General features: G+C 36.2%; 2 protein-coding genes across 9 annotated transcripts; both read left to right on the top strand.

Moving 5' to 3' along the window:
- Positions 1-804: 804 nt before the first annotated feature.
- Positions 805-21,268, top strand: LOC135146730 (transcription factor WER-like). Of its 7 annotated transcripts, none has more exons than XM_064091424.1 (13): positions 805-951; positions 1,086-1,184; positions 1,320-1,400; positions 1,490-1,614; positions 1,827-2,122; positions 2,209-2,362; positions 2,486-2,583; positions 4,722-7,942; positions 8,308-8,387; positions 9,506-9,625; positions 18,748-18,966; positions 19,227-19,503; positions 21,145-21,268. In XM_064091424.1, the coding sequence occupies exons 9-12, from the start codon at positions 8,380-8,382 to the stop codon at positions 19,291-19,293; spliced, it is 414 nt and encodes a 137-aa protein (XP_063947494.1). In that variant the 5' UTR covers positions 805-951; positions 1,086-1,184; positions 1,320-1,400; positions 1,490-1,614; positions 1,827-2,122; positions 2,209-2,362; positions 2,486-2,583; positions 4,722-7,942; positions 8,308-8,379; the 3' UTR covers positions 19,294-19,503; positions 21,145-21,268. The 7 variants fall into 7 exon arrangements, 4 of the variants coding, with proteins under 4 accessions (XP_063947494.1, XP_063947496.1, XP_063947497.1 ...); XM_064091426.1 differs by having other exon boundaries at positions 19,294-19,503; XM_064091427.1 differs by having other exon boundaries at positions 807-951; positions 19,230-19,503.
- On the top strand, positions 20,570-23,841 carry LOC108217653 (uncharacterized). 2 transcript variants are annotated; one of them, XM_064091422.1, is made up of 2 exons: positions 20,570-21,438; positions 21,574-23,841. In XM_064091422.1, exons 1-2 carry the CDS (start codon positions 20,952-20,954, stop codon positions 23,688-23,690), a joined length of 2,604 nt encoding a protein of 867 aa, XP_063947492.1. In that variant the 5' UTR covers positions 20,570-20,951; the 3' UTR covers positions 23,691-23,841. The 2 variants fall into 2 exon arrangements, with proteins under 2 accessions (XP_063947492.1, XP_017246000.2); XM_017390511.2 differs by having other exon boundaries at positions 21,145-21,231; positions 21,318-23,841.
- The last annotated feature ends 1,087 nt before the right edge of the window (positions 23,842-24,928 follow it).

Raw genomic sequence — 24,928 nt, forward strand, 5'->3', positions numbered from 1 at the left:
TTAAAATCTCGAATCTAATATAGTTTTGGGTTAAAATAACTTTTTTTCTCTTTCAGGGAGTTAAAATAACTATTGATAATATATCTGAATTGAATATACCTTGGGGAGGAGTTGAATATCTCTTTGTACGGGAGATATCTTTCTTGTTCTTATTTATTGCCATTTTACTGTTGTAATTTTTGAACATAATTTAATATTCTAATTGAATATCATCAGATTTCATCACATGATATAAAATCTCAATTGAATATTTCAATATTTTAATAAATTTTAAATAATCACAATTAATACTTTCAAAATTTGTGAATGAAAAAATCTTTTAAAATCTCAATTGAATATAACGTCTTATTTGAATTGAATATTCAATTGAAACATCGGATTTTTAAACATAATTTAATATTCTGATTGAATATCACCATATTTCATCACATGGTATAAAATCTTAATTGAATATCTCAAGATTTTAATAAATTTCAAACAATCTCAATTAATACTACCTCCGTCCCTTTTTACTTGTCACCTTTGTTATTGTGCTGGTCAAATTGATTAAAACTTGACTGAAATTTATAAATATTTTATCAACTGAAAAAACAAAAAAAAATATGTCATCGAAAATAATTTTTAATCTACACTAAGATGTAAAGTTCAGTTTTTTAATATAATAAAAAAGTGACTGATAATTTTTGGTCAAAAGTTAGTCAATTTGATCAATAAAAATAAATATAAAACAATTAAAAAGCAAAATATCTTTAAAATCTCGATTGAATATTCCTTCATACGAATTGAATGCAGCTCAAAATCACATCACATATATATATATATTTTGAATTATTTCAATCGCTGTGTTTTTGTGTCTCCTCCTCTTAAAAAAATAAAATGGCGATACAACTTACAGGATTGCAAACAAGTCACGGCAGAGTCACGGTTGATATTACAAATTAGTGTTAATCGGTAAGAAGTTATGAATTAATTTCTTTAAGTTCGCTGTTTAAATCCCTCTTTGCCCCCCCTCCTCTCTCCTTTTCAAGATTAGGGTTTTTACAATTCATAAAATTGATTGTTGTAAACTGGGTTCCTGAATTCAGGTCTTAAATAGAAGGTGGAAGGTTAAAATCTGTGATATTTATATATCATAATTCAGAATTGTGATTAACAATTTACTCCTGAGACTCCTAAGCCTTGAGGTATGTATAACTTATTTACTCGAGTACTTAACCCTCTGTTCCACTGCCTAATTGTGCTTGATTGTTAGAGTTTATTACTTAATTGCTTTGGAGTTTAAATCTTATACCCTTGGACTGTGAATAAATGTGTTTCAGATATGGTGAAACTGAAACGCAATCTCGGTTCTTTCTTTAAAAGCTGATATGTAATAATGACATCCGAATCTTGTCGAAATGGTAAATGATAGTCCATTATCGTAATTTTCCACTGGTTTCAGAATTTCTGTTGCATATTAGTAATTATTTTGCACTGTTGTCTGTTCCAGGTACTGAGTGATGTAATGAAGCACTTCAAAAACTTAAAAAGAAGTATGATGTTGTTGTCAATGTACAAGGGGATGAACCACTCATTGAACCTGAAATTCTTGATGGGATTGTTAAAGCATTGCAGGTTAATTTGCTATATTGAGAATTATTCCATTTTTATGAACTATCAGATAGATCATTCTTTTGTTCAGCTTAATATTTAAATATTATTGTAGAGTATTGACATTAAGTTGTCGTTTAAAGGTGTACAAAAATAGTAGTACCAGGATGAACTTATTTTCCTCCCTTTTTCACATCGTAAGTTGCTTACCTTTCAGTTTATATTATATTGTTTAGGCTGCTCCTGCTGCAGTTGTTAGCACTGCTGTGACAGCCTTAGCACCCGAAGATGCTTTTGATCTGAATCGTGTGAAATGTGTGGTGGATATCACTTATCAGTGGTTATGCAAGTTAATTGTCACGAGGATTGATTCCTTATAACAAGTCAGTATAATTGCTATGTTACACCTGGCACTCTGACTTCAGATTAACCCTTTTGTTCTTTAACGTCTTGCTGGATGTATTTAGCTTTTGAATGTAGGTCAGGGAAAGACACTCCGAAATTTCCGTACATGCTTCACCATGGAATTCAGGTACTTCAATATTCTTATTATGTATTACTAGGCAGTCTCTGTATTGATGCAGTAATGCTAGGTTTTTAATCTTGTACAAAGTTTAGATACAAAGTTCCTCAAATTATATTCAGAGCTCCTGCCGACCCCTCTGCAACTAGATGAAGATCTGGAACAATTAAAATTCCTGGAGAATGGATACAAGATGAAGGTGAAGATCTGGAACAATTAAAATTCCTGGAGAATGGATACAAGATGAAGGTGTGTTTCTAATTGGGTAACATTCATTTTCTCGATATTGTCATATCATATCCCTACTCTTTTATGTTTCACCAAGAATCTGATGGCGGTTGCCGCCGGTGCTCATCTCCAATGAGGTAATAGATTCAGGAGCCATGTGGTCGGGATTACCCGCCAAATAAACTTACTCGTGCTTCGAGATGAAGCCTCTCATTAAAATCCTCGGCAGGCCCATGATCCAGGTCCGGCCCACTTGCTATTTCTACACCTCAATTATTATATATTTGTTGTTTAGGTTGACCCTTTGACTTTCTTGTGATCGTGTAAATATAATGAATAATGATCGTAGTAATGTCTAATGTGCAGACAACAGGTCGAGGATTTAAGTCTTGTCATAGTGAGAGTGTTGGATATAATTTAGGAAATAGAGTTCTCGTTTAGTTTGCTACACATAGGCTTCATTTGTTTAGATTTGAGGAAATGCAGTAATGTTAACATACATTATGCTTTTTTTATATTCGTATTATTTAGCTATTCAACTTTTTTGTAAGTATTTATAATAAGAATAATTAATTAATCAAAATAAAATAAAATTGGGATTTAATTCTATTTTCAAATTGATATATCTAGTACACAATATTTGTTATAAATATTATAAAATATTTTCCGGCAATGACTATAAATGAATAATAAATTCTAAAATAAGAACAAAAAGTTATTTATCATATGTATACGATTTTGGGACCCTAAGCAAACTGAGGCACCGTGCACATCAGCACGTACACGAAATTTAAATAAATTTTAAAGTGTCAAATCCATTAACATGGTAACATTGAACTGAAATCTTTAACTAATATTTTTTATAGCAATACTTTTAGAGTATTCACAACTTTTAAAAATGTATTAAAATCGTGTTTAACATTTTATTAGCGGCTTTGAGATTGTGTCATAAAACACATAGGCCAATACATTATTCTTTTAACTGTCCCATTTAAAAGACCAAGACAAATGAGTCAATAAAAGAGCAGTTACCGGTTGCCATTTAGAGTTTGATGATTGATAATTATTTTATCTTCGTGGGGTAAACTTTCCCGTTTGATATCAAGGCTAAGATAATTCACCCACCTCAATTTGAGTTCTTACCATATGCAACCTGGTAAATTACAGAATTAATCAAGATATATAACCAAGTACAAACTCACCCAAACTGAGAAATAAATTAATAGCACTTTATGGCGAAAACAAAGGACCTATATACCAACAATTTTAGGAACGTCTGTCAAATAGCATGTACCATGTTCTTGGACATAAACACCAACTTGCTATCTTCTTCAGAAATCCATGCTCCTTTCTTAATCTCTTCCATTCTCTCAGCTGACCTCCCTATCTTTCTTTCTCCTTCTTTTAGATTATATATATGTAAGAGATATGAACAAACTCCATAAATGAGTTGCATATTGAGTTGATTTTTATAGATATAAACCAACTATTTTACATTTTCTTACAAAAGTAAGGATTTTTTCCTCTCGGGTCGAGATATTATTTTATATATACGGATTATTATCCCTTGGTCCGAGACACATGAAAACAATATTACATTCAAATTAATTGATTTTTTAAGTAGAAGCCAAAGTTTTTTCTTGTCAAGCGTACATTATATGGAATATATTCTTGTACGAGTAATGTACCTCTCAAGTATGTACACCTGACAAGAAAAAAACTTTGGTTTGTACTAGAAAAATCAATTAATGAATATAATATTGTTATCATGTGTCTCGGACCAAGGGATAATAATCTGTAAATATTAAATAATATCTGGGCCCGAGGGGAAAAAATCTTTACGTTTGTAAGAATATGTAAAATAGTTTGTTTATGTCTCTAAATACCAACTCAATATTCAACTCATTTCTACATTTTTTTTCGTATCTTTTACGGATATATATTGTCAGATATAAATTGAAATAAATAAGGAGGTCAGTTAACAGAATGGATGGAAGAGACAAAGGAACATGGATTTCTGAAGACGAAAGCATGTTGGTGTTTCACGTCCAAGAACATGGTACATGCAATTGGACGGTTGTTCCTAAAATTGTTGGTATTCATGTTTTGTTTTTTGCTACATTGTACTATTAATTTATGTCTTATTTTTATATATCCTTTTTAGTTTTGTAATTTGCCTAATTAGTTTGTATTGAATTCAATGTTGTTTCATTAGTTAAAACAATTGCTTTCTCTTGACTATTTTGTTGAGTAGTTATCAAAATCCCTATTATTGCATTTTTATACATCTGGTCATAGTAGACCTTTGCCTAGTCTAATCCACCGATAGTGCCAACATAGTCATAATGTTTATAGTCTTCAAAATTATGTGTTCTTTCAGCACCACAACTATTAACTTCACCACGCTTCTTCTTCAAATGGACATACAGTAGTTTTTAATGTCATTATCCGGATGACCAGGCAGGTTTGCAATAAGGCACATACACGAAATTTAAATAAATTTTAAATTGTCAAATCCATTGACATGGTAACATAGATTTAAATAAAGAACAAAACATTTCAACTGAAATCCTTAACTAATATTTTTTTTATAGCAATACTTTAAGAAAAGTTACTACTTCTAAAAAAGTATTTAAATCCTGTTTGACATTTTTATTATCGGCTTTGATATTGTGTCATGAAACACATACCAATACATTATTCTTTTAATTTTCCCATTTTAAAGGCCAAGACAAATGAGTAAATAAAAGAGCCGTGACCGGTTGACATTGAGAGTTTGATGATTGATAATTATTTTATCTTCCTCGGGGGTAAAATTTTCCCGTTTGATATTAGGGCTAAGATGATTAACCCACCTCAATCTGCAGCTCTTACCATATACAAGGTAAATTACAAAATTAATCAAGATATATAACCAAGTACAAACTCACCCAAAATGAGAATTAAATTAATAGCACTGTATGGCGAAAACAAAGGACCTATATACCAACAATTTTAGGAACGTCTGTCCAATAGCATGTAACATGTTCTTGGACATAAGACACCGGTTTGCTATCTTCTTCAGGATTGCATGCTCCTTTCTTTTTCTCTTCCATTCTCTCAGCTGACCTCCCTATCTTTCTTTATCCTTCTTTTGGACTATATATGTAAGAGATATGAACAAACTCCATATATGAGTTGCATAGTGAGTTGGTATTTATAGATATAAACCAACTATTTTACATATTCTTACAAAAGTAAGGATTTTTTTCCCTCGGGTCGAGATATATATATATATAGATTATTATTCCTTGGTCCCAGACACATGAAAACAATATTAGATTCAAATTAATTGATTTTTCTAGTAGAAGCCTAAGTTTTTTCTTGTCAAGCGTACATTATATGGAATATATTCTTGTACGAGTAATGTACCTCTCAGGTATGTACACCTCAAGAAATTTTTTTGGTTTATACTAGAAAAATCAATTAATTTGAGTATAATATTGTTTTCATGTGTCTGGGACCAAGGAATAAAAATCTGTGAATATTAAATAATATCTGGGCCCGAGGGGAAAAAATCTTTACGTTTGTAAGAATATGTAAAATAGTTTGTTTATGTCTCTAAATACCAACTCAATATTCAACTCATTTCTACAGTTTTTTCCATATCTTTTACACATATATATAGTCAAACAGAAATTGAAAGAAAGATAAGGAGGTCAGTTAACAGAATGGAAGAGACAAAGAAAGGAACGTGGACTTCTGAAGACGAAAGCAAGTTGGTGTTTAACGTCCAAGAACATGGTACATGCAAGTGGACGGCTGTTCCTAAAATTGCTGGTATTCATGTTTTTTTTTTGCTAGATTGTACTATTAATTTATTTTTTAGTTGAGTTTGTATTTGGTTATATATCCTTATTAATTTTGTAATTTGCCCAATTAGTTTGTGTCGAATTCCACGTTGTTTCATTTGTTAAAACAATTGTTTTCTCTTGACTATTTTGTTGAGTAGTTATTAAAATCCCTATTATTGCATTTTTATAAATCTTGTCATAGTAGACATGTGCATAGTCTAATCCACCAATAGTGTCAACATCTTCATAATGTTTATAATCTTTAAAATTATGTGTTCTTTCACCACCACAACTCTCAACTTCACCAAGCTTCTTCTTCAGTTGGACACATGCTAGTAGTTTTTATTGTCATTATCCGGATGACCAGGCAGGTGTGCAGTAATGGCAGCCTATCTGCACATACATGAAATTTATATAAATTTTAAAGTGTCAAATCCATTGACACAGTAACATAGATTTATATAAAGAACAAAACATTTCAACTGAAATCCTTAACTAATATTTCTTATAGTAGTACTTTTAGAAAAGTTATTACTTTCAAAAAAGTATTAAAATCTTGTTTGACATTTTTATCATGGGCTTTGATATTGTGTCATTAAACACATAGGCCAATACATTATTCTTTTAATTGTCCCATTTTAAAGACCAAGACAAATGAGTAAATATAAGAGTCCTGACTAGTTGCCATTGAGAGTTTGATGATTGATAATTATCTTATCTTCCTGGGGCCCGGGGGTAAAATTTCCCCGTTTGATAGCAGGGCTAAGATGATTTACCAACCTCAATATGCAGCTCTTCCTATATGCAACCCTGGTAAATTACAAAACTAGTGAGGATATATAACCAAATACATTCTCCAAAAATGAGAAATAAATTAATAACACAATTTAGCAAAGAAAAAGTACATATATACTAGCAATTTTAGGAACATTTGTCGAATTGCATGTACCATGTTCTTGGACGTAAGACACCAACTTGCTATCTTTTTCAGGAGTTCACGCTCCTTTCTTTGTCTCTTCTGCTCTCAACTGACCTCCTTATTTTTCTTTCTCCTTTTCGACTATATATATTTAAGAGATATGAAAAAATTGCAGAAATGAATTGCATGTTGAGTTGGTATTTATAGATATAAACCAACTATTTTACATATTCTTACAAAAGTAAAGATTTTTTTTCCCTCGGGCCTAGATTTTATATAATATTTACATATTTTTATTTGTTGGCCCTAGTTACATGAAAACAGTATTTATATTCAAATTAATTGATTTTTCTAGTAGAAACCAAAGTTTATTCTTGTCAAGCGTACATTTTATGGAATATATTCTTGTACGAGTAATGTACCTCGGGTATGTACACTCGACAAGAAAAAACTTAAGTTTGTACTAGAAATATCAATTAATTTGAATTTAATATTGTTTTCATGTGTCTTGGCCAAGAATAAAAATTTGTTATAATTAAATAATATCTAGGCCCGACGGAAAAAAATCTTTACTTTTGTAAGAATATGTAAAATAGTTGGTTTATTTCTATAAATACCAACTTAATATGCAACTAATTTCTGCACTTAATATGCAACTAATTTCTGCAGTTTTTTTATAACTTTTACATACATATAGTCAAAAAGAAATTGAAAGAGAAATAAGGAGGTTAATTGACAGAATGAAAGAGATAAAGGAAGGAACATGAACTTCTGAAGTCGAGAGCAAGTTGGTGTTATATGTCCAAGAACATAGTACATGCAATTGGAGAACCCTTCCTAAAATTGCTGGTATATATGCAACTTTTATTTGCTAAACTATTCTATTAATTTATGTATCAGGTTATATATCCTTATTAGTTTTGTAACTTACCTAATTAGTTTTGTAATTAACATGGTTACATAAATTAGCATTTCAAATGAAATCCTTAACTAATATTTTTTTTATAGCAATACTTTTAAAAAAGTATTAAAATCATGTTTGACATTTTTATTAGCGGCTTTGAGATTGTGTCATTAAACACATAGGCCAATACATTTTTCTTTTAATTGTCCCATTTAAAAGATCAAGACAAATGAGTAAATAAAAGAGCCGTTATCAGTTGTCATTGAGAGTTTAATAGTTTGATGACTAATAATTATCTTATATTTCTCAGAGGTAAAATATCCTCGTTTGATATTAGGGCTAAGATAATTCACCCACCTCAATCTGCAGTGTTATCATTCTTATGCCCAGGTAAGTTACAAAACTAATCAGGATATATATATTCAAATACAAACACACCCAAAATGAGACATATTTTAATAGCACATGCACATCATAGCAAAAAAAAGTACATATATACGAGCAATATTAGGAACGGCAGTCTAATTGCATGTATGTAACATGTTCTTGGCCGTAAGTCACTAACTTGCTATCTTCTTCTAAAGTCCATGCTCCATTCATTGTCTCTTCCTTTCTCTCATCTCACCTCATTATATCTCTTTCTCTTTCTCATCAACTATATATATGTAAAAGAGATGAAGAAATTGTAGAAATGAGTTGCGTTTTGAGTTGATATTTATAAATATAAACCAACTATTTAACCTATTCTTACAAGAGTAAAGTTTTTTTCCCCTCTCGGGCCCAAATATTATTTAATTTTTATGGATTTTTATTACTTGACCCCAGACATATGAAAACAATATTATATTCTAATTAATTGAATTTTCTATTATGAAACAAAGTTTTTTCTTGTCAGGTGTACAAACTCGAGTAGTTCTTGAATGAAAGAAATTTCTATGGAATATATTCTTGTACATGAAAAAAATTCCTCTCTTTGGAATATATTCTTGTATGAGTAATGTACCTCTCGAATATGTTCACCTGACAAGAAAAAAACTTTGGTTTGTACTTGAAAAATCAAATAATTTGGAGATAATACTGTTTCCTTGTGTCTGGGGTGGAGGAATAAAAATTCGTAAATATTAAATAATATATGGGTCCGAGGCAATTACTTTTTTTAAGAATAGGTAAAATAGTTGGTTTTTATCTATAAATACCAACTCATTTCTGCAGTTTTTTCATATATTTTGCATATATATAGTCGAAGAGAAGGTGAAAGAGAAATAAGGAGGTCAGTTGAGAGGATGAAAGAGACAAAGAAAGGAACATGGACTTCTAAAGAAGATAGCAAGTTGGTGTCTTACGTCTAAGAACATGGTACATGCAATTAGATAGCCGTTCCTAAAATTGCTGGTAAATATGTACTACTTTTTCTTCTTTTTTTTTGGCAATACCGTGCTATTAATTTTTGGTGAGTTTGTATTTGGTTATATATCCTGACTAGGTTTGTAATTTACCTGGTTGCATAGGAATGGTAAGAACTACAGATTAAGGTGGGTGAATCATCTCAGCCCTAATATCAAACGGGGAAATTTTACCCCCAAGGAAAATAAGATAATTATCCGTCATCAAACTCTCAATGACAACCGGTAACGGCTCTTTTATTTACTCATTTGTCTTGATCTTTTGATGGGATAATTAATGTATTGGCCTTTGTAATGACACAATCTCAAAGCCGCTAATAGAAATGTCCAACAAAATTTTAATACTTCTCTAAAAGTAGTAACTATTCCAAAAGTATAGTTAAAACAAAAGGGTCTTGTTCCCTGACATATGGTTGTCAGGGAACGGTTATTTGACACATGGTGCCACAGCCGTTGGATCGATGATCCAACGGCTGTGGCAAAAGAAAACATTTTTTCCTATCCGCGCTTAAAAACCGCGGACACTGTGTCTATCCGCGCTTTTTTGCGCGGACACATACCCTTTCCGCGGTAAAAAACCGCGGACATTCCAGAATGTTTTGCACGCACACTTTATAACCTAGGTGATCAACTTCACTTGTGTTGATCTTGTTTTGGAAAGTGCAGTGGTGATTTTGTTGATCTTTTAGGCAAGAATCTGATCCATCTTCCATCTTTGTCTTGGGTAAGCTTAATTTGTAGTAGTGTTTTGTTGATTTTGTTTGTACAATAATGGATAAAATGTTTGCAAGATTTGAAGGTAGAAAAAGTTTGAAAAAAACCAAGAATGTTGATGTACATGATGATAAGGTTGAATGTGGTCATGATAGAGACAATATTAAGTATGTTGAAGTTGTTGATAGTGATGATGAGGAGTTAGTTAGTGAAGAATTTGATGAAAGTGATAAAATGTATGATGATATAGGTAGTATGCATGAAAGTAGTGGTAATTTGCATGATCATGGTGAGGATAATGTTGATGGAGATGACCCTATTATTATTCCCCACTTGAATCAACAATTTCCTAATTTACAAGCCGGGGAGAATATGTTTAGGGCGTATGCTTTAAAGAATGGTTTTGCAATTAAGATACAAAACACACAGAAGCGTGCCAAAGATAAATCCATATATGGTCGATTGTATGTTTGTAATTTAGCGGGAGAAACTCGTGGGAAAAACCCCGTTGATGACGATGAAATTTTGATTGGTAGTCTTGGTAGTGTTAAGGGCAAACGGCGTAGAGATGTGCTTCCTAGGAGTGGTTGCAAAGTTAGAATGTACTTGGTTAATAAGAAAAAAACAAGTCATTGGGAGATAACCGGTTTGGAATTAGAACACAATCACCAAGTTGTTACCCCTTCTAAGATGAGTTTGATAAGACGGGAGAAACGTGTTAGCGCGGCACAAAAAAATTTGATCAAGAGCTTACATGTTTCGGGTGTCCAACCAAGACAACAAATGAATATATTTGGTAAAATGCACGGAGGAGCGGAACAAGTAGGTTTTAACAGCCAAAATTTAAGAAATGTCGTACGTGATTTTAGGAAGGACAACATGGGAGTTAATGATGCTCAAGCCGGTTTGGATTTGTTGTACCGTTTGCAAGAAGAGAGCGGCGGTAAGTTTTTCATCAAGACTCTCCTCGATGACGAACAAAGATTGAAGTGTCTTGTATGGGTCGATCCCCGCTCTTTGATGGCCTACAAAAACTTCGGTGATGTGGTTGCGTTTGACACTACATATCGAACTAATAGGTATGCTATGCCGTTTGTGCCTTTCACCGGAGTCAACCATCACTATCAATCAATACTTTTTGGTTTTGCACTCGTTCGGGATGAATTGAAGACAACTTTTGAGTGGGTTTTGAGTACTTGGCTAGAAGCAATGAAGGCAAATACCCTTGGTTATCATAACCGATCAAGATCAAGCCATGGCCGCGGCTATTGAATCACAACTTCCGAACACATCACATTTGTTATGCTCATGGCACATTAGCAACAAATTCCCCGAGAAACTTGCAACATATTATTCGAAGGAAGGGTTTAAATTTGATTTCAACAATTGCATATATCACTCTTTGACTGAAGTTGTGTTTGAAGATCGGTGGAATGCTTTGGTTTTGAAGTACAATTTGGAAGGCAATACATGGCTTCAAGGGTTATATGCTTTGAAGCATAAGTGGGTCGAGGCTTACACAAGAAACACTTTTTCTGCGGGTCAAAAGACCACATCAAGAAGTGAAGGAATGAATGCATATTTCGATGCCTATGTTGGTTCTTGCACCGGTTTGAAAGATTTTGTAGAGGGTGCACAAAAAGCTTTGGAGAGGCAATTCATGCGTGAGAAAGACGAGGATTATGTGACGTTTCATAGAAGTCGTTGCATGCAAATGAAAACCGCTCTGGAGCACCACGCAGCTTCCATTTATACGAAAGAAATGTTTCGAAGATTTCAGGAACAATTGGTTGAATCATCTAAGTACTTTGTGGAGAAAGATAGAGATCGGTCCTTGGAAGATGTTCAAGACACGTTCTACAAATGTTATAGACCGTTGATGCGTGCTTCTCAGAGAAACACGTATCTTGTATCATTCAACAAGGTGTCATTATGGGGTTCATGCATTTGTAAAATGTATGACAATGTTGGCATACCATGCCGTCACATTATTGCCGTCTTGACGAAGAGGTGTGTGGCGGAACTACCGGAACATTTTGTCAAACGGCGTTGGACAAGGGACGCCAATAGAGTTGATGGCAAGTTGCCATATCACACGTCCGAATTTCAATCACCATCTCATGAAATGACTCCCACGGAAAGATTCAACCACATGACATTACTTACCATGGCGTTTAGTCATAGTTGCATGGCATCGAAAGAGCGGTATGAGTATGCCATTGGGGTTATTAATCGGGAAACAGAAATACTTGAGAGCATGCCCGTTGACGGGGTCGAAAATGAAGGAGGTGAATTAAATCCAAAAACAACTCAAGAAGGTGGTGAGAAATTGCATGAGAGTATCCTTGACCCCTTGGTGTCGAAAACAAAGGGACGGAAAAAAGAGCACCGCTTTAAAAGCCCCGTTGAGGAACTTACAAAAACAAAAAGAAAATGCCGATATTGCAATATGTTGGGACATGATGTTAGGACGTGTCCCAAAAAAAAAGAAGATGATTTAAGAAAAGCTCAAACTGGCCAATTGTAATTCACATTTTAGAAAAATTTCTTTTATGTTTTACTTGTGGTTTATTTGTCCTTCGTATGAGTTGGTGTAACTAACTTGTTCTTTGTTGGATTTGTAGGTGAAATGGCCGTCGGTTCGGATGATGAGTCAGTGTCACACGTCAGCAACTCAATCTCGGACTCGGAAGAAATGTGTGATTCACCTACTTTTAGCTTCTTGGAGGACGCGATTCGTGAGCTCGACGAACTTGCAGAAATGTACGAACCACCATCCCACTCGGAAGAAATGTGTGATTCACCTAGTTTTAGCTTCTTGGAGGAAGCAATTCATGAGCTAGACGAATTGGCACAGATGCACGAACCACCTCCCCAATTGGAGGAAGAAGACACCGAGTTGTACCCGCCTGAGGAAGCGGCCTACCGGTCAAGAAATTGGACCGAAGCTTGTCAGTGGTGTGCAAGCGATAACATGTTCGAAAGGGTGGCTTATAACTTGACCCCATATTTTCTACCTATTTTGAACTTGGGTAAGGACTATCCCGACGGGCCAAACAAAGTATCGTTGTGGGATGGTGGTGATATTGTGACGTGTGATAGGATAGCCGACATTATGAAGTTGAGGCCTCGCCCGGGTTGCACGCGTGACCAAATGCGAATTGAATATGTCAAGGGGTGGGTGTCCAACCTTCGTGGTGATGATACGGGAAAATGGATAACGCGCAAAGAACCATGGAGCAAATTTCGTCTCTACGATGGGTCTAATAGCATTCATGTCACACTATGGAATGATCATAATACGCATGCCAATGTGACCGAAGGTGTGCTCCGTGAAGGTTGTGTTGTTGTGCTGTATTGGGTGGCATGCTTCATTAGAGCCGATGCGACGCCCGGGCATTCCACACACCGACTATCGGGAGGCTTCTCCAACATTTTAGCAGTGTTTAGTTAGTTAGCTTCCCCGTACCGGATTAATGTTGATTTCAGGTTTTATATGTATTTTTGTGTAATCGCAACAAAATAGACACCGTTCGATGTATTATTGACATTGAAATGACAATATTATGTAGTAATTTCTTTGTTAGTGCTAACATTGTCAAAATGGTACGAGGTTTTGTCATTACTTCAATTATGGTGTTTCTAGTCTATTGTAATTTATTTATGATTTTTGAACGTGTATATTCGCGGCAATATGCATGCAAAGTTCACAAAATTGTTCAAAGTGGTCATTTTCCAAACAAATGGCAATAGGTAATGAAAACTTATTGTATGAACTTTTAAAAGTCATAATGTGGTTAAGGGGTCCTAGAAGAGTATATATGAGCATGAAAGACAATAAGAGGAGCTGAAAAAAAAAATATTCCCACTGGAATATCCGCGGTAAATAACCGCGGACACTCCAGTCCATCCGCGGTTTTTTAGCGCGGATACTCCAGTGGTGACAGGTTGAATGTGCAGTCTGTTTCTGCACATTCCCACCTGTTTTCAACAGTGTCAAACAGTTCAAATTACATACAAACCTGAATAAACAGCATTCCAACAACAATCTCCCAAAGAAAAATTTGACCAAATTTTTCGAAGCCTTCAAATATGCCCCAAAACGTCAAAAATTCTCAAACATCCAAAAAATGAGCATACTCCAAAAATTCTCAAATTTAATCACAAGATAGAGATTGACATTCCTAACAATATGCAATAAAGGGGCGGGGGAAACTCAAACGAGAAACACATAAACAAAAATTGAATGAAAGGGGTCGGGGGGTGGACACGGTCGATAAACGACCGATATAATCAACAACCAAGATATATAGAGATTGAAATAAAGTAAACTACATCGTTCAACTTGAATATATATAACGTAAATGTCATAAACTACGAAAATGTCATAAACTACGAGACTAAGAAAATGTCATAAACTACGAGACTAAGAAAATGTCATAAACTACGAAAATGTCCTATTCCTTGGCTCCTTCTAGCCTTTGCCGCATAAGATGACTAGGGATTCGCCTCGCTCTCCCTTTCTGAAGCTCTTTTGCAATCCTATAGCGGAATAGGTCAACATCCGAAGTATCCCACGTCAAGGTGGAGAGGTCATAACCTTGCAATGTGTAGTCCATGTACTTGCAGACGAAGACCCCGCAATCAAAATGATTTTGCTGCTTCGGCATCTCATCCCAAACATGAACTAGAGGGTCCTCTTGCGGGAACTTTTGACCCTTGGCAAGAAAACGAAGCATCCCTCCAAGTACACCGACCTACAAACAACAAAAACATGAAAACAAACATCAGAACAAAACCATCCTGTATATTAGTAGAAGAGGAGTGAAGGATTTAGTACCATTGCTTCTTCTTCGTCTGGATATTCAGACTTATCGTTATAAGGATCGAGAACCATGATAGCCCACTTCTTCACAGCAAAGACCATGAGAATCCAGTGATTGTCATTGACATTTGTGGGAACAAATATGTAGTCCACCTGGTTGATTGCTGGACCAACCCCACAGCTTCCCCACTTCAAATAAAAGTGCTTCACCCTCTCCGTCATATTTTTGTAGTCCACTTCCATGGCCAACGGGATGAAGAAGGGATCCATGAAGTAGTACGTAGGCTCCCTGGGGTGGATGCCCTCTGCAGCAATTGCTTCCTCCCGATCACGTAACAACCACTGCATCAAATTATCATATATACATAATTAAACAGAACTATACAAATACAAATATAAATGAACGTACAACATTGAACAAAGACAAATACAGAGACAACATGAACAGAAATTGTACCATGTATGTGTAGATGATCCGATCATCTAACCATCCACCGGGGGCCAGACTCTGCATTGAGATAGGGGCAAGCGTGAACATAAGATCATGTCTTATACCACCCTCGAGACCCACTGTCATACCCCTCCCCCATCCCCAGTCTCTCCGGATAGTATCCATCTTCTCCTGTGTCAACCTTTTGCTGATCAGCCATTTATGTTCCGCGGGGCGGCGAACAGTCATCTTCTTGGGCCTCGAAGAAGAAGGCTCCGTAAGGTCTGCAGAGATATGTTGAGACGGCTGAGTCATATCAACGACATCGTGTGAGAAGCTGTCTGCAACTAACGGCCTCTTGGCAAAAGGAGAGAGATGGACATGCTCCAACGCCGGGGGCGTATATGCCGGGCCTCTAACCGTCTGCATGAATCGGCAGTACGGCTCAATAAATATAGGAGCAATCCTGCTGAACTCGTCATGATACTCTGGCGGTATGGTAGAGTCCATCCTCTGCAGGCATTCCAGACCCTTCTGGATCTGCATATAGTTTTATGATATGCAATCAAAAAAGTGACAAACTTGAATACAAATGAAATGGGAGATAAACTTGAATACAAATGAAATGGGAGATAAACTTACAAGCTGATAGGCCTGGTAGTTGTCAAACAACTCCCGAGTAGAGTACTTAGGCTGCGGCACTGGCTCTGGCTTCCTGACTCGCAATCGAGAAATCTCCGTGTACCAATGCATGTATCCGGTGTCATCCACTGCGTGAGAACGGTGAGCCACTACAACCTCAGGATGCTCCACGAAACGGGACCAGTCACCAATCTCCGCAAACCATATGGCACGCCAATCAATGGGATTCCATGGCAGCTTAGGCTGCCTGTAGTCTGTCATCGAAACTGGGGGTGGTGGGATGCCCTGTGGCAGTCCAAACTGTCTCAACACTCGCTCGGGATGCTGGTACTCCACAATATCATAACAGAGCAATGGTACCCTAGCTAGGCCAGCAAAATGTGCCTCCCAATCCTCAGCAGAAATGTCATGATCCCCGTCTGAATCCTCCTCTATCTCGTGAAAATGAGCATAGGGCATCCAACTAACTATATCGCCAGCAACTCCATCAAACTCGCCTTTGTAATGTGGCAAGCTATGATGAGGAGCCGCCGAACTATCCCGCCTCCCCCGTTTCCTCTTGCCGCCCACAATCCAACCCTCCTCGGTATCCTCCTCCTCCACAGTCTCATCCTCCTTTCCCTTCCCCTTCCCCTTCCCCTTCCCCTTACCCTTACCCTTCCCCTTTCCCTCCTCCTCCTCCTGACCCTTCCCCGTCTTACCCTTACTCCCCTTCCCCTTCAACTCCTCCTTCCCTTTACCCTTCCCCATCCCCGTCTCCTTCCCCGTCTTCCCCTTCTTCCCCGTCTCCTTCCCCGTCTCCTTCCCCGTCTTCCCCTTTTTCCCCTTACCCTGGACCTCAACAACCTCCTCCTCTACCGGCTCCTCCATGTACACAATCTCATCGGGCCTGGCCCAGAACTCAGCTGCCGGGTAACTATCCCTGCTAGGATCCGGGATCGGTCTCCCGATATCAAACCTCTCGTAACTCCACAACATCAACAACCAGACGCAGCAGGAGATCTTCTTTGACCCCTTCTGTGCAGCTGTAGTCAGACCCCTGTACAGATATGAAAGGACTGCTGATCCCCACGACCATGTACGCACATGGCTCAATGTGCGGAGATGCCTGATATAGCGTGGATGGACAACATTCCTACTACTAGTAGGAAAAAGGATAGAGCCTACCACGAAGAACATATAGGCCTGTGTGTGAACAGCTATACGCCTCGGATCAGGACCTGGATCAGCACTCCCATAGGTCTCAAACAACCAAGTCAGCCTCACCCCTCCTCTAGTAAAGCCATCCTTCACCTGCTGCTCAGTCAACTCCTCAAACCATGCCCTCTCGAAATATGACTGGTTACCGTCAATACCATCTCCGACTAGTGGCCGCCCCACAACAGGTAATCCTAGTATGTAGCCAACATCCTCTAGAGTGACGGTCATCTCCCCCTGCCTCATGAAGAAGGTATTGGTCTCGGGCCGCCACCTCTCCACTAATGCACTAACAAGCCTTGTATCATTCTGAAGAACAATCCTAGGGTTGGCAAACACGCCAAAGCCAACCATATGCAAAATCTCCCTCTGCGCGTCTGAAAGAACCCAATGCCTTAAGGACCGGTTACTAGACATACACTCCAAAGGACCACGCTCGACTCCATTCCAAACATCTGAACTCACATGGTACGAGTTATCCACGATAACTGCTCCACTAACAGGACCCGGCAAAATATCATCCATCCTGAAACACAAATACCAATCCACTTAGCATACCATCAATTACTAACCGAAGCATACCATGAATTGACAATTTACAATCTATAAACTTAACATACTATCAATACACTTAGCATACCATCAATTACACTTAACAAATACCATCAATTACACTTAGAATACTATCAATTACACTTAACAAATTCCAATCCAACAATCAATAAACCACAAACCAACAATAATTTACGATTGGTAGCAGAAGATACCATCAACTACACTTAGCATACTATCAATATCCAACAACAATTAGCACTAAAAACAAACAATTCTAACTAAAATTTACTTTGAGGCATTTTCACGAACACTTAGCATACTATGAATTACACATCATCCATAACAATGCATTTATCAAATCAATACCCAACAATCAATTACACATAATCACTACATCCAATCCAATCCAATCCAATCAATTACACATATTCTCGATTGCAATACATACATACAATCCGGAAAAAAACAATTTATATACACATACACGCGAGGATATATATACACGCACCTTAAGAATCGTGTTCTTGAAGCTTGGGAGGTTTGTGTAATCGCTTTCTTGCAGTTGTGAGAGGGTGAGAGGGTTTGTAAAATCGGGTGCCATAGCAGTTTTTGTGTTTGTGTTTGAATATAACTGTCACTGATCATATACATGCGTTTGCGCGTTTTAAACCATTCTGGAATGTCCGCGGTTTTTTACCGCGGAAAGGGGGAGTGTCCGCGCAAAAAAGCGCGGATAGACACAGTGTCCGCGGTTTTTAAGCGCGGATAGGAAAAAATGTTTTCTTTTGCCACAGCCGTTGGATCGATGATCCAACGGCTGTGGCACCATGTGTCAAATAACCGTTCCCTGACAACCACATGTCAGGGAACAGGACCCAAAACAAAATTAGTTAAGGATATCTGTTGAAATGTCTTGTTTTTTATTTAAATCTATGTTAACGGATTTGACACTTTAAAATTTATTTGAATTTCGTGTATGTGCAGATGGTATGCCATTGTTGCACAAGTGCCTAGTAGGACGGATAATGACATAAAAAACTACTGGCATGTCCATCTGGAAAAGAAGCTTGGTGAAGTTAATAGTTGTGGTGTTGAAGGAACACAAAATTTTGAAGACTTTAAACGTTATGATGATATTGCTACTATTGAGTATACAGAGAACATGGGAACGTGCAAACTTGGCGACAACGCTGGACCATGTTGGTAAATCATTGACCTCTATTGATCTGTTTTTGTTAAAGGCGTTTTGGCATAATTTTTGAAACTAACTTCATGTTTTTCTATTAGTTCACCATCTCCTTACTTTAAAGATAGTATGGTTTCTTTCCTTGGTACACAAACCTATTGATTTTATAGTGAATTTCATAGTTTCTGTGGTGCACAGTGCATAAGCTTTTAGTCTTTTGGCTGTCCGAGTCAAGATAGGTTGCTTCCCGTAATATGTATTTGTTTTCCACTTAAAGCAGAGTCAGTGCTCTCCTGCATTTCCACTTCTCCGAATCAACCAGGACTAATGGTGGTTTTATCTAGGGTAGCATACAAGTACAAGAAATCAAAGTGGCCTGCTTTTCTTTGAGCAGTAGAACATGACATCATCCGCTTTCCCTAGTTATAAGGAACGGCAATCCTTATGGAGGATTGATTTAGAGATCACAGTGGTTCTGAATGGTTAGAAGTGAATGAGGTGATTGTAAGAGTTGCTACAATGGTAGCCTTTGTCATGCAATTTCGCCTTCTTAGGTAAGACGACCGCATAGATTATCACCCAGCCAGGGACACCAGTAAGTATTCCCGTGTACTATATACACACACACTTTTATATAGGTCTGGTTTTTTATTCAAAATATAAATAAATAAATATATTCGAGATACCAAATAAATTCAAAAATATATTAAATTTATTTCAGATTTATTTTTAAAAGTCAACTGAAAATGCTAAAACTGGGCTTGTTGAGAATGATGCGCCAAAGGTTGAGCAAGAAGGTCGAAAAAGATAGTATAAAAATTATTAGAGATCATTCTCCAAAAAATTTAAGTGACAAACATTTTTCTAAATATGGGATAACTTTTTTGAAATCTAAATCAGCCTTCAATCAGCCTGGACTGCACGACATGCTGGCTAGAGTACTCAACCGGACATACCAGTTAAGATAAAGACTTTATTGGTTTTATTATTTAAATCTAAATCTAGTCAAAACATAAATAGGTACACTTTAATATTAAATTGACTTTTCACTTTTCATTACAAAACTCATTTCATTTATTTATATATTTTGTCACAAACCGAGCACTAAACTGAAGTCAACAGAAACTATCAACTGCTTGTTCCCAGGCCACAAGGGAATACTTCCAGGTTGCGTTGGCAGTTGGATCAGACGACTTTTTATATAAAAAAAATTACATATTATATAAATAAAAAAAACTAAAAAGTGTTATATTGTTTTAAGTCACTATGAATAAGATATATTATTTTATTTTGATAATAGATAATGTTGAATTTTGTAACACGGCCACGTCCATAACTTCGACAATTATAACCAGTGGCGGAACCAGAGTTTATAATCAGAGAGGGCCATTTTTACCCATAATAAAGGCCGGAATATGCTGGAAAAAGGTTAAAAAAAAGTTAAAAAAATGGCTTCACAGAGAATTGAACATTGGTCTTTGGATTGCTACACCCCATCTTCTACCACTTGATCTACATAAAACATGTGATTATAGATTATATAACATGTATTTATAGAAATGTCGGGGGCCCAGGCAGGTCCTAGGCCCAACGTGGCTCCGCCACTGATTATAACTATGTTAAATTTTTTAGACTTGATCGAAGAGAAGAATATCTTCTATATTGCCTTTAATTTTTATTTTGTGATAAAATTTATTCAATTTTAACTAAGATTGTTAGAGAACGGCAAGATAGAGACAAAATTAACGTGGTACGTAATTAAAATAATTCTTCACCAAAAAATATACAATGGGCTCTAAAATATAATTGGAAGATTCCATTTAGCGAGTAAATATGGTACAACTTGGCATGCCAGCTGCCTCGCCCAAGCAACTGGTACAAGACTATGAGTTGACCTGTTACATCCATGCAAGCCAAACTATTTGTAACTAAACACTTCAGTTCTTGAAACATTCACTCTTCAAGGTGAAAATTTTCATAATATCCTGCTTTGTTATAAATAATGTTGAGTTCTGGCCAATCTACATGGCCTCATATTCTTGTCTTGTTGATTCTGTACAAGTTCACAATTTCAGCAAGTAAATCAGTCTCTTACACCAAACACTGTGCTTCTGTTGTCCCTGAGGCAACTCCAACAACTTATGATACAAATGTCACCTTTTCTGAACTGGATACCTTAAATTCTTTTGTGCCAGAGGGTCGAAGAATCTTCCGCCAGAATTCTTCTGTAACTTCTCTCAATTTTCGCTCAGTAGGACGTATCTATGAAACAGATCTTAAAGGTGTTTACAAGATTGATGCTGAGTTGAGAATACGGGTTTATAATTATATTGATGATACTTATGATTTTGTGAGCACTTCAACTCAGGGAAGATCATCTCGACGTCCTAGGAGGTTTGAACGGTTGATATTCTTGATACATGGATTCTGGTCAGAGTCTTCTGGGAAAGGCTGCTTAGTGGGATCTGCTCCTTGGTACTCAAGTAAAGGTGAGCATATCACTCTTGAAGCTATGTTTAAGATAAATTTTTCTATGAGTTCAACATATTCTAACAGTTTTGTAACTGGGGAATTCGAAAGCTTGAGTCATTTGAATGATGATAGTTACTTTAATCCGATTTCAGTATATTCTGTTCCTGAAGTAACTTGGTATGAGTATAAGTTAATATCTGAGGAAACTGTGAAAGAATACTATGTATTTCATAATGCTGAAAGTTCAGTTCCTGGTTCAAAACTTGGAAAGATATGTTCGTTTTTCAACAAAATGCATCTCTCTGATTTTTCTCTGGAGTATGCGCGCAGTTGCAACAGTTCTTTAAGGAAATGTTCTCTGCTTGACGGAGTAGATAAATATTCGCCTGGTTATGTTTCCTTGTATATCATTCAATGCAATGAATACAGAAAGATGATGCGCATTTTGGTACGCCTTCCGACCCCGGGCTATGATGAGAGGTATGATATGTTGGATCCCAACACAACATTAGTTGGGGAAGGATTGTGGGATGAGAAAACGAATTCTCTAGTCATCGTTGCTTGCAGGACTTCAAGTTCCAGTTCTTCCGGAGATGCTCATCTTGGGGATTGTTCATTTCGGTTAAGCCTGTATTACCCTTCAGTATGGTCAATTAAAACCAGGGACAAAGTTGTGGGACGGATTTGGACAAATAAGACTGCACAAGATGTAGGGTACTTCGACCCGATCAATTTCAGGAATTCTGTTGGATTCATAAAAGTGCCTGGTTTTAAGTATGAATACACTGAAATTGAGAAGGTAAATAAGCTATGCCCAACGAAGGCTCTTACAAGGGGAGAGAGATACCCAAGTGGAGAGTTCTATGATATGAGGTTTGACATGTCTTTGCAAGACTCAGAGTATATTGGTGGGGGTTCTGCAAAACCGATCTTCATAGGCAATAAATCGTATCTGGATTATTCTGTTTTTAGAACAAACTCAAGACAGGGAGGTAATGGAGAAAATGTAAAATCCGAAGTGGAGTTTGAAAATGTTGTTTCGGATAATGTTCAATTGAATGTTAGTTACAAATTGGGGATTTCATTAATGAGTGGTGTCAAATCGGGATCTGGCCGTCATTCTATACTGCATACATCCTTCAGACCACACGGTTATATAATTATATCTGCTGAAGGAGTTTATGATTCTGGAACAGGATCCCTTTGTATGACAGGCTGTAGAAATCTGGCCTTTCGCAATTTTCAGGACTGTGATATAGTCCTGCATTTCCACTTCCCCGGATCAACCAGGGCTAAAGGTGGTTTTATGAAGGGTAGCATACAAAGCACAAGGAATCAAAGTGACCCGCATTTCTTTGAGCAGTTGAACATGACATCATCCGCCTCCACCAGTTCTGAGGAACGGCAATCCTTATGGAGGATTGATTTAGAGATCACAATGGTTTTGATCTGTAACATGAATGCATGTATACTTGTTTGTTTTCAGCTTTACCATATGAAAAGGTATCCTAGTACCGTTCCTCATATGTCACTTGTTATGCTTGTGATACTTGCATTGGGGCACCTGATCCCTCTCGTCCTAAACTTTGAAGCACTGTCCATGGCACCGCAAAATACACAAACTATAAAGCTAGGTAGATTTGAATGGCTAGAAGTGAATGAGGTGATTGTAAGAGTTGCTACAATGGTAGCCTTCATCATGCAATTCCGTCTCCTTCAATTAGCCTGGACTGCACGACATGCTGGCCAGAGTACTGATCCGGACATATCAGTTGCTGAGATAAAGACTTTACTAGTTTTGTTGCCAATATACATAGTTGGTGGGATGGATGCATATCTTTTGAAATGGGAGAAGTTTAACTATAGCAAGTCATCGCGTGCACTTAACTATTCACGAGTTCAGTACCAACAATATACTCTCTGGGGATATTTGAGATCATATGCTACCCTGATACTTGATGGCTTTCTCTTTCCCCAAGTAATTCTCAATTTATTCCAGATGTCAAGGCAAAGTGCTCTGTCTATGCCGTTTATCCTAGGAACGACATTGGTTCATTCAGTTCCTCATGCCTACCACCTTTATGTCAACAACTATGTGTACGCAAATCCTAGTGCAGATTTTTATTCTGCCGCTTGGGATACCATCATTCCACTGGCAAGTTTTTTGCTCGTTGCAGTCATATATTTGCAGCAAAGGTATGGTGGCCTTGTTATTCTTCCTACGAAATTCAGGGACTTGGAATTATATGCAAAAGTGCCTGAAGCTTAATGGCAATATTGTTGCTTCTCTGGTTTAGTAATTTCTGTAATGTATTGTTGCCGTTTGCGGGCTTCTGTATATTTAACAAGAACTTCTTGTCCTCTCTGAATATTGTTTGTTTCTTAAAATTGGAATTATGATTGCTTTTCTGTTTTGATTACCAGGCAAGAGCTCTCTTTTTATGCAGAATGCGTTTACAGACAGTTTAGTTTGGTCTTAAATTTTAGCTTAGATAAGAGGTTTGTCTTGTGGCATGTGTTGATGTTTCCTGCTACTTGAACTTTTGAAAAACTGTTACTCCTACTGGGCACTGGCTCAACTTTTCTTCACCCCCAACGGCATCTCCAACTTTTAGAATTTTTAACTAAAAATAATTAATACTGATTATAAATAAAATTTATAGAGACATGTAAAAGAATTTCAATTTTAAGACATTGATATCTCTAATTTTAGCCAAAATCAACATCTAAAGAGGCAAAATTTCATATCATCTATTATGTTACTAAAATAATGTATGTTATTTTCATAATAATTTGAAATGATAATTATATTATTTTAAAATAGTCATTTAATATCATGAAAGCGGTGTTATAGAAATTGGGAGATGTAATCGGTTAAGTTACTAATTTAGGATTAATCGTAATCGAGAATTAATCGGGTGAAAATCAAATAAGTTTTTATTAATTTTTTTTAATATTTAGTTATCATTATATTAGTTATTTATTGAAAAATATATTTACTATATCATAAATTCTATAATTGCTCGTATTTAAAATGATATAGTATTTTATTTTTAATAAATTATTATATATTTTTTGATTAAAAAAATTGTAAAAATAAATCGGATTTCAAAAACTAAATTGATCTGTAATATTATACAAAAAGTAATCAATTAAATTGGAAATTTTTAATACACTGCGGGAAAGTAAAATGTTTTACACGTCTTCAAATTTTAAGCAATCCAATTCAGTCAAACGCTCTATCCAAATGGAATGATCTGAATGTGATGGAAGGTAATAATTCAGAATTTGAGACATTAATATTTTAAATTTGAGACATCAATATTTTAAATTGTAATAATGAAAGCCAACAATTGAGTTTTGAAGGATTTTAACACATCTTTTGTTAAAATCTTGTAGGCTTTTGAGAGATTTCCAACATTGTAAAATACACTAGTAAAACCATCAGAATTCACTATTATAAAATTAAAAAAAATCTTTTTTTCTAAACATCATCAATTTTATAAT

This window comes from Daucus carota, chromosome 4 (genome assembly GCF_001625215.2).
Source record: "Daucus carota subsp. sativus chromosome 4, DH1 v3.0, whole genome shotgun sequence".
Taxonomy (NCBI): domain Eukaryota; kingdom Viridiplantae; phylum Streptophyta; class Magnoliopsida; order Apiales; family Apiaceae; genus Daucus; species Daucus carota.